The sequence below is a fragment of the Cololabis saira genome, chromosome 3, assembly GCF_033807715.1.
Source record: "Cololabis saira isolate AMF1-May2022 chromosome 3, fColSai1.1, whole genome shotgun sequence".
Classification (NCBI taxonomy): domain Eukaryota; kingdom Metazoa; phylum Chordata; class Actinopteri; order Beloniformes; family Belonidae; genus Cololabis; species Cololabis saira.
Window position 1 is genome coordinate 52,519,541 of NC_084589.1, and position 10,860 is coordinate 52,530,400.

Below are 10,860 nucleotides of genomic sequence, written 5' to 3' on the forward strand. Positions count from 1 at the left end.
GTTGACGTGTCAATAAAGTTTTAAAGAAAGTGTTTATTATCTTTGCCTGAATTATGTTTTCTTTTGTAAAAAGACCAGATTCTCTCGGTAACACTTTGTTCTTCTGTGCGCGTCTGCAGGCCGGAGCTTCAGGAGTTGCAGGTCTGACCTCCACTGTGTCCGTGTCTCTCCTTTCTCTGTTCTTCATTCTCTCTGTCTGTTCTCTCTTCTGTTCAGAAGACAACTTCTGTTCTAATAGACGCTATATAAATAAAATTGAATTGAATGTAAAACATTTAAAATGTAAATTATTTAGTGAAATGTTTGTGTTTAATGTTTAAGAAAAGAAAAAACAATAAAACAAGACAACACAAAAGTACATCCTTCAGAGCTCTGAATTATGAACTATCATCACTGATAAGAATCTGTATATCTGTGCTGACCTTTGGAAGGTAAAGTGGAAACTCAAAGTTCATTTTTGTGACTGAACGGAGCTGAGCCGCCATTTCAGGTGGAGCTTATGAACTAAAAACCTGCAACAGAGAGGACAAATCCATGATTCAGAGGGACATTTAACTGGTGAGTCTACCGATTGAAGAATACTTCAAAGATTTGAAGAAATGGATGAAAAAACTCTTCTTAAAAATTTCCTGAGCTGCCACGTTTGTTTAGAGACTTTCAAAGATCCGGTGTCTCTGGGCTGCAACCACAACTTCTGTTCAAAATGCCTGAAAAAGTTCTGGGAAGAAGCTAAAAACAGAAACTGTCCCATCTGTAAAAGAAAATCTTCTAAAGATGATTTTGCTGTGAACTTTTCACTGAAGGAACTTGCTGATTCTTTTGCTGAAACACAGACAGGTGAATCGTATGAGGTGTGTAAGAAACACCCAGGAACAACTCCCCTGTTCTGTAGAGACGAACAGAGAACTGTGTGTTCTGTCTGTGAGTTTTCTCTGCACCAGAACCACAAAGTGGTTCCTGTAGAAGAAGCAGTCGGTGAGCTGAAGGAGCAGCTGAAATCTGACTTAAAGTCTCTGCAGGACAAGAGGAACAAATACAAACAAGTGGAGGAAACATATAAAGATGTGGTTCAACACTCGGAGAAGCAGCTGCTGTCCACAGAGAAGCAGATCAGAGCAGAGTTCAACAAACTGCAGCAGTTCCTGAAGGAGGAAGAGGAGTCCAGACTGGCAGCTCTGAGGGAGGAAGGAGAGCAGAAGGGGAGGAGAATCAGCGGGGAGAGGAAGAGGATCCAGGAGCAGATCTCCTCTCTGTCAGACAGCATCTCTGCTGTGGAAGAAGAGCTGCAGAAAGACAACATGGCGTTCCTCAGCAGGTATAAACCCACCCGGGACAGAGCCAGAGAGCAGAGCTCAGTGTCAGATCCACGGCTGCTCTCAGGAGCTCTGGTAGACGAGGCCAAACACCTGGGAAACCTGGCCTTCAGAGTCTGGGAGAAGATGGGGGACCAGGTCCACTTCAGCCCGCTGGTTCTGGACCCAAACACTGCAGCCAGCTGTCTCTATCTGTCTGATGATCTGACCAGTGTGAAACAAGGAGATACATGGCAGCAGCTTCCTAATAATCCAGAGAGAAACGACTACAGAGCCAGTGTTTTTGGTTGTGAGGGTTTGACCTCAGGGAAACACAGCTGGGAGGTGGAGGTGGGAGATCACCCTGACTGGGAGGTTGGTTTGGTCAAAGACTCATTTGACAGGAAGAACGAGAGATTTGCTTCACCTGAAGATGGAATCTGGTGTTTGTTGTATGATGATGGAGAATACACCAATGGTGATGATGAGCCCGTCACGGTGGAGACGAGTCTCCGGAGGATCAGAGTCCAGCTGGACTATGACGGGGGGAAGGTTTCCTTCTACAACGCTGAAGACATGAAACACATCTACACTCACAGAGACACTTTCACTGAGAAACTCTTCCCTTATTTCTGTGTTGGAAAGTCTGGTGATGCAAAAACTTCTGAGATCAGAATCTGTCAGACAAGGAATAGATTAACCTGAGATAAACAAAATATATTATTTTATTTAACCTTTATTTAACCAGGAAGATCCCATTGAGATTAAAAAAAACTCTTTTCCAAGGGTTTTTAATGTGTCTTTAATATTTTGATGGAATAACTTTTCCAAGATCAGGATTATTTTAAGTAAAGAGTTGAATTAATAGAAGAAATCACCAACGCCACAGACAAAAAGAAATTTGCGGTCGGGGTATTCATTGATTTAAAGAAAGCATTTGACACAATAAATCATAACATTTTAATGAACAAATTAGAAGAATATGGAATAAGAGGTATGACATTAAAGTGGGTCAGCAGTTTCCTAAACAACAGGAGGCAGTTTGTGAAGTTGTGTGGCAGCCAGTCTGGATGGTTGGACATTGTTTCCGGAGTACCACAAGGATCAGTACTAGGACCAAAACTATTCTCATATACATCAATGACATATGTAAAATATCAAAATTACTCAAATCCATCTTATTTGCCAATGAAACCAACTTTTTTGCATCAGGTGAGAATCTACAGCAGCTTTTGGGAATAATGGTCACATCTGAATTCAATAAAATAAAACTTAAAAAAAAAAATAGCTATCAGAATTATGCACAATGCCGGTTATCTAGAACACACCAATCCATTATTCATTAAATCCAAAATAATAAAATTGTTAGATATTGCAGAGTTAAGGACTGCACAGATAATATACAAAGCCAGAAATAACTCTTTAGCCGGGACAAATACAACAAATGTTTCAGGAAAGACAGGGGAGATATGAATTAAGGGAACCAATTAATTTTAAATTACAGACTTGTAGAACTACAAGTAAAAAATGTTGCATTTCAAACAGTGGAGTTTATGGAACAGTCTGAGTTTGGAGCTGAAACAATGAAACATCTACAGGTTCAAAAGAAATACAAAGAAATTATTTTTGCCAAATACAGTGAAGAGGAAACATGAGGTAGTGATTGTCGGGATTCATCATAATATACGTATATAAAATGGTATATATAATAATGATTATATTGTTTATGATAAGATGCGTATATATATATATATATATATATATATATATATATATATATATATATATATATATATATATATATATATATATATATATATATATATATATATATATATATATATATATATATATATATATAATTATATATATATAATGAAGTGCTGTTCTATTTTTATAAGGTAATAACAGGTATAATTATTTTTGATAAAGTAGTAAAGCTTGCTGTTATATTTTTTTCTTATTTTTATTTTCAAGCTAAATTGAAAAAGAAACAAGGGCTAGGACCTCATAAGTTCTCTTTACTTCCTCCTACTCTTTTTGGGGCATGAAGGTTTATTTCCTTTTGATTTTGTTTAATGACTGTTTATTTAAATTATTTTTTTTTGTTGTTTTGTGTAATAGATTTTTTATGTATGCTCGAAATAAAGATTTCAATCAATCAATCAATCTAAAAGACAGGTTGTCTCCTCCTCTTCCCATGATGCTTTGCTGCATCCATATTCATTCTTATTGGAAAATAGATAGATAGATAGATAGATAGATAGATAGATAGATAGATAGATAGATAGATAGATAGATAGATAGATAGATAGATAGATAGATAGATAGATAGATAGATAGATAGATAGATAGATAGATAGATAGATAGATAGATAGATAGATAGATAGATAGATAGATAGATAGATAGATAGATAGATAGATAGATAGATAGATAGATAGATAGATAAATAGATAGATAGATACACGTTATTACACTGGAGTTCCTCATGGACCTCCTCTGGGACCCCCAACATTTATGGACATGGACATGTTTGCTGTTGTTAAACTGAAACTTTTACCTCTTTTCTCATCATTTTATTTCATTTTATTTGTTATTTAAGCATTATCTTAAAGGAGCATGAGGCTCCTTTTAAGAAATGAGACTCTCTAGCGCCACCCTTCACCACGACGGCCGTTGGGGGTACTGCAGCCAACAGTGAAGCCGGCACGGGAGAACGGGGAGAACGCACATGCAGCGTCATGTGACGTCACATCCACAGGACAGCACAGGAAATTCGGGACCGAATTGCAGCACATTTTGCAGCACACAGCCTGTTCAAGGCAACGGAGAGATACACTAGAGCAGGCGTGTCAAACTCATTTTGCTTGGCGGGCCGGATTTGACCAATTCTTTCTTTTTTCCTTTTTTCCAATGAGAGTAAAGGACTGTAGTCATGGTTAACCAATGAGAGGACTGTAGTCATGGTTAACCAATGAGAGTAGAGGACTGTAGTCATGGTTAACCAATGAGAGTAGAGGACTGTAGTCATGGTTAACCAATGAGAGTAGAGGACTGTAGTCATGGTTAACCAATGAGAGTAGAGGACTGTAGTCATGGTTAACCAATGAGAGTAGAGGACTGTAGTCATGGTTAACCAATGAGAGTAGAGGACTGTAGTCATGGTTAACCAATGAGAGTAGAGGACTGTAGTCATGGTTAACCAATGAGAGTAAAGGACTGTAGTCATGCTTAACGAGCGTGCGTTTTTTCGTGCGTGCATGCGTTTTTTCGTGCGAGCGTGCGTTTTTCCGTGCGAGCGTGCGTTTTTTTGCGTGCATTTTTGCGTGCGTTCGTGCGTTTTTGCGTGCGTTTTGCGTGCGTTTTTGCGTGCGTTTTTGCGTGCGTTTTTGCGTGCGTTTTTGCGTGCGTTTTGCGTGCGTTTTTGCGTGTGTTTTTGCGTGCGATCGTGCGTTTTTGCGTGCGTTCGTGCGTTTTTTCACGTGTTTTTCGTACATTTTTTCACGCGTTTTTTCGTGCGTTTTTTCGTACGTTTTTTCGTGCGTTTTTTCGTGTGTTTTTTTCGTACGTTTCTTTGTGCGTTTTTTCATGCGTTTTTTCATACCTTTTTGTCATACGATTTTTTGTACGATTTTTTGTACGATTTTTCGTGCGTTTTTTCGTACGTTTTTTCGTGCGTTCGTGCGTTTTGCGTGCGTTCGTGCGTGCGTTTTTGCGTGCGTTCGTGCGTTTTTGCGTGCGTTTTTGCGTGCGTTCGTGCGTTTTTGCGTGCGTTCGTGCGTTTTTTCGTGCGTTTTTTTTGTGCGTTTTTTTGTACGTTTTCTCGTATGTTTTTTCGTGCGTTTTTTCGTGCGTTTTTTCGTACGTATTTTCACGCGTTTTTTCGTACGTTTTTTTGTGGGCTTTTCGTTCGTTTTTTCGTACGTTTTTTCATGCGTTTTTTTGTACGTTTCTCGTACGTTTTTTCGTGTGTTTTTTCGTACGTTTTTTCGTGCGTTTTTTCGTGTGTTTTTTCGTACGTTTTTTTGCGCGTTTTTTCGTGCGTTTTTTCGTACGTTTTTTCGTACGATTTTTCGTGTGTTTTTTTGTACGTTTTTCGTACGTTTTTTCGTACGTTTTTTCCTACGTTTTTTCACACGTTTTTTCACGCGTTTTTTCGTACGATTTTTCGACTGTAGTCATGGTTAACCGATGAGAGTAGAGGACTGTAGTCATGGTTAACCAATGAGAGTAAAGGACTGTAGAGTTGTGTGTCATCGGCATGAGTATGGTAGGAAATGTTGTGATGTTCCATAATCTGGACACCGTGGTGTCCTCCTGGGGGAGGTGGAGGAAGCCCGGGATCATGAAGATGACGACATCCAGAGTTACTTTACGGCACTCCACTTTTAGAAAACACAGAAAAAAGGAGGAAATATAAATAAGAGACTGGAAAAGATGAACTGAGAAGTGTCTGGGAGGATCTGACTCACCCCCCACCCTGTCAGACACCGGTTCTTCTTCACCCTTCGTCTCTTCAGTGTCTCCTCTGGTCTCCTCATGGACGGTCGGCTTCACCTCGGCTCTCTGCTTCTGCTTCTGCTTCTGCTTCTGCTTCTGCTCGTCACTGAAGGTGAGTTTGTTTACTCAAACGGTTCTTCCAGGTTTATCGTCAGGTTTATTTTCCTTTGACAGCTCGATTCTGGTCCTGCTAGATCTTTGATACAGTTGACCTTTCCATCCTGCTACAGCGTCGTGAAACGTGGGTCTAAAAGGGTCTGCTTTTAACTTATTACACTCCTACCTGTCTAACAGAACTTTTAATGTGGTCCTTAAAAACTCCTCATCTTCTGTCTCCCAATTAACTTTTGGTGTTCCTCAAGGGTCCATTTTGGGGCCATTATTATTCTCCATTTATATGCCGACGACACTCAGTTATATGTTCAATATCAAATTAATTTTAAAATTTTATTGCTGACTTTCAAGGCCCTAAATAACCAAGCTCCTAGTTATTTTAAAGAACTCTTAACTCCTGGCTTGTGACCAAAGGTCATGGAGCTTTTGCAGTCCGTGCACCAAAACTTTGGAACTCTTTCCCTTCTGAGATTTTAAATCTTTACTAAAAACATTCCTTTTTAGAAAGCTTTTATTGTGCGGAAGAGTATCAGGGCCATGCAGGATAAAAAATATTTGAGAGGGGAAGATTTCTTTTTTATTGTGCACTTTGAGAAAAAAATTTAAATGTCGAGATTAATGTTGAAATACAAATTCGAGAAAAAAGTAGAAATTTTGTGAATAAAGTCGAAATTTCGCCTTTTTTCTCAACATTTCAACTTTATTCATGAAATTTTGACTTTTTTCTTGACATTTTGACTTTTTTCTCTAAATTTTACTCCAACATTAATCTCGACATTTCGACTTTTTTCTCGACATTTCAACTTTATTCACGAAATGTTTATATTTTTCTCAACATTTCGACTTTTTTCTCAAAATTTTGACTTTTCTCGAAATTGTACTTCAACATTAATCTCGACATTTCGACTTTTTTCTTGATGTGCACAATAAAAAAATCTTCCCCTTTCAAATATTTTTTCTCCTGCCTGGCCATGATACTCTTCCGTACAATAAAAGTGTTCTTATCCACTATGGACTGTATTTTTATCTGGATGTATTTTATTGTTCTTGGGAACTTTGCCCCCAGCGCTGGGCTCCGGGGACGACGGCTGGGACATGAAGGTGCAGCCGGAGGTGCGGGGCGTGGACGGCTACCCGGTGGTGCTGCCCTGCACCTTCAGCCACCCGCAGCACTCCCAGCATGCATCGCTGCAGGTGCAGTGGCGGCTGGGCCACGGCGGGGGGGCGGCCGTGGTGTACCGGGCCACCTGCCGGGCCGGGGCCCCCGCCTGCCAGCCGGGGCCCCTGCAGGACCAGCGCTACCGGCTGGAGGGGAACCCCCGCGAGCACGACCTGTCGCTGCGCATCAGCGGCGCCGCCCTGCAGGACTCGGGACGCTACTACTGCCGGGTGGAGGTGGCGGTGCAGGGAGGAGGACACGTCAGCTTCGAGGACAAGATGGGGACCCGGCTGAGAGTGGAGGGTACGCTGGAAATCTCCAACATCCAGTCCGGTTACATGGGAACTTTCATTCCTCTTTACGTCAGAATTAAAATTAAATCCTATTTAAAATTAGTAAAAATGACCATGTAAACACCTGATTCTGAATGAAAATGGCCATTCCGAATTAAACGTAATTCCGAAGTAAGTGGCTGGTTGATTCTGATTTTAAATCTGAATAGAATAATTCCAGATCATGTTTACACTCATTCCTCTTTAAATTAATCCCGGTCTTTCTTTCTGCTCGTTCCCTCCCCGTCTGTCTCCATGATCTTATATTCCACTGGGCTGGTTTTCCTAACAAAGTTTCAAGATGCAGCAGCAGTAAACGCTGGTCAAGAGCAGAGAACATTTATTTAATAAATAGCTTGGAGGATCAAAACAAATCCAAAAAGGATGCTAATAATGTGGTCGCTAATGTGTTGCTAATCGAGTAAGTTTGTTTTCTTCCGGTAGACGTAAATACGTAAAGACGTCCGCCCCCCTATCCAATCAGAACCTTCCCAACCCCCAGACCTGGAGAGGAATTGGTGTTACCGTGGTGATGTACTAACGGTGTTACCATGGTGATGTACTAACGGTGTTACCATGGTGATGTACTAATGGTGTTACCACGGTGATGTACTAACGGTGTTACCATGGTGATGTAACGGTGTTACCATGGTGATGTAACGGTGTTACCACGGTGATGTAACGGTGTTACCATGGTGATGTAACGGTGTTACCACGGTGATGTACTAACGGTGTTACCACGGTGATGTACTAACGGTGTTACCATGGTGATGTACTAACGGTGTTACCACGGTGATGTACTAACGGTGTTACCATGGTGATGTACTAACGGTGTTACCATGGTGATGTACTAACGGTGTTACCACGGTGATGTACTAACGGTGTTACCATGGTGATGTAACGGTGATGTAACGGTGTTACCATGGTGATGTGTTAACGGTGTTACTATGGTGATGTACTAACGGTGTTACCACAGTGATGTAACGGTGTTACTATGGTGATGTAACGGTGTTACCACGGTGATTAACTAACGGTGTTACCATGGTGATGTAACGGTGTTACCATGGTGATGTAACGGTGTTACCACGGTGATTAACTAACGGTGTTACCATGGTGATGTAACGGTGTTACCATGGTGATGTAACGGTGTTACCACGGTGATTAACTAACGGTGTTACCATGGTGATGTAACGGTGTTACCATGGTGATGTAACGGTGTTACCATGGTGATGTAACGGTGTTACCACGGTGATGTAACGGTGTTACTATGGTGATGTACTCAGCTGTTACCACGGTAACCCCCCCTCTCTCCTCCAGCCATGTTACCATGCTGATATACTAACGGTGTTACCACGGTGATGTAACTGTGTTACCACGGTGATGTAACTGTGTTACCATGGTGATGTACTAACGGTGATATACTAACAGTGTTACCACGGTAACCCCCCCCTCTCCTCCAGCCCCCCCCAGGATCCTGGACCTGTCTCTGGAGGGCGGCCCTGGTTCCGGGTTCGGGGCCGTGTGCCGGGTCCAGGGGTCCCCCCTGCCGGACATCCAGTGGCTGGGCCCCGAGGACCAGCTGGAGGCCGGGCTGCCGGCCCCCCTGGGGGGCCCCGGGGTGGCCCCGGGCCCCCCGCCCCGGTACCACACCGCCAGCCGGCTCCGGGACCTGGAGCCGGGCCGGCGCTACACCTGCAGCGCCTCCAACCCCCTGGGCCGGGCCCAGGCCAGCCTGTACCTGCTGGGCCCCCCGGGGCCCCCCAGGGGGGTACCAGGGGCCCCCACCCCCCTGCTGCTGCTGCTGGCCCTGGCCCTGGGGGCCAAGGTGCTGCTGCTGCTGGGGGCCGCCGTCTGGGGGGTCCAGGTCTACCGGAGGAGGTGAATTTTTTGGGATAGGATATTTGAGTTTTCTTAAACTGTAAACCATGATCAGCAATATTCAAATAATAAAAGGCTTGTAATATTTCAGTTGATTTGTTTTTGTAATTGCATTACAGAAAATCACAATATTCTAATTTTCTGAGACAGTATATATATATATATATATATATGTATATATATATATATATATATATATATATATATATATATATATATATATATATATATATATATATATATATATATATATATATATATATACACATATAATAAAAAAATAAAATGCTAAAAATAAATTATTGGGAGGCAAAGTTAGAACAAAATCAGCCTCCAAAGTTTGACCTAGCTCCTCTTTTACCCGCTCAACTGAAATAAATAAATAAATAAATAAATAAATAAATAAATAAATAAATAAATAAAGGATGAGTTTAATCATGCCGCCAGGTTTGAAGCGCACACCCACCAGTTAAGGGACCAGTTAATCAATTCCATTGATTAACTGGTCTCTCAGCACAATTGACCAAATTTTTGCGACAAGAAGTCAGGGAGTAAGGGAGCCCTCCTGCCCCGATGGGACATTTTTTGCCGGATACACAATGGATTCCTGGAAACATTGGAGGCCGTTATGTTTGGTGATTCTGTCTGTCGAGGACGTTGAAGATGCTTCATAATTGGATTTATGATAGCAGGATTTCTCCTAATCAGAGGGGGGGATTCCTGGTGTACCGACAAACGCGTAAGTCGTCGACAGCTGTTCTGGCTCTTTCCGAGCTGCCGGACGTGGCTTAGGGGATAAGCGCTGCGACTAACGCGCTGGGGGAGCAAAACGGTAAGCTGGACTTAAGGCAGACGGAAAATTACTGAGTCTGTCTGTTTGCAATACAATTGTTGATTCTATAATCTGGCCTTGACAGAGCGGTTTGGACGATCGCTCCAGTCACAATCTTCCTGGTGGAATGTAAACAAGGTGACTCTGCCCCCACTAACCCTCCCCTCTCAGGAACATCTGTGGACCTGTTTCAGAACTGACTGAACCGTCTGATAACATCAAGGACATTGGCTGAGGAGCAGCTCTGAGAGAAGTTCACGGACTTACCGCTCACACACTTGCTGATAACCACACCTCCCTCATCTCAAGGCCTTCCTGCCCCCCCTCTTATCAGCCCCCCCAACACAGTCTCCGGGTTTCGAGCGGCGATCACTTGGATGTGCTTACACTGGGCTTTGCAAAGGGAAGATGTTTATCTGTTTTAGGAGTAAAACTGTGGAACTCATTAGAAAATGACCTTAAACTAGCAAATTCAATAAAAGCATACAAGATATTATTCAAAGCAAAGGTAATGGACACATATATAGAAACACAATAAACAAACAATGAAGAATGCACACATGCACGAGATAAAATGACAACTTAAATTTGTTTTGCCGGTCTCCTTAGCATCTTTTCACTTTCTGTTTTCAGAGCTATCATTATTATTATTATCATATTATTGCTATTATTATTATTATTATTACTATTATCATCACCATCATTATTATTATTATTATTATTATTATTATTCTGTGTAGACTTATGATAC

At 41.7% G+C, this 10,860-nt stretch overlaps 2 protein-coding genes across 2 annotated transcripts; both read left to right on the top strand.

Moving 5' to 3' along the window:
• The first annotated feature begins 478 nt into the window (after positions 1–478).
• LOC133441197 (nuclear factor 7, brain-like) lies at positions 479–2,269 on the top strand. The gene has a single exon (XM_061718599.1). The coding sequence runs from the start codon at positions 600–602 to the stop codon at positions 1,995–1,997; it is 1,398 nt and encodes a 465-aa protein (XP_061574583.1). The 5' UTR covers positions 479–599; the 3' UTR covers positions 1,998–2,269.
• Positions 2,270–5,826: 3,557 nt separating this feature from the next.
• si:dkey-11p23.7 (V-set and Ig domain-containing protein) lies at positions 5,827–9,416 on the top strand. Its single transcript, XM_061718600.1, has 3 exons — positions 5,827–5,906; positions 6,975–7,370; positions 8,860–9,416. The coding sequence occupies exons 1-3, from the start codon at positions 5,834–5,836 to the stop codon at positions 9,279–9,281; spliced, it is 891 nt and encodes a 296-aa protein (XP_061574584.1). The 5' UTR covers positions 5,827–5,833; the 3' UTR covers positions 9,282–9,416.
• Positions 9,417–10,860: the final 1,444 nt, after the last annotated feature.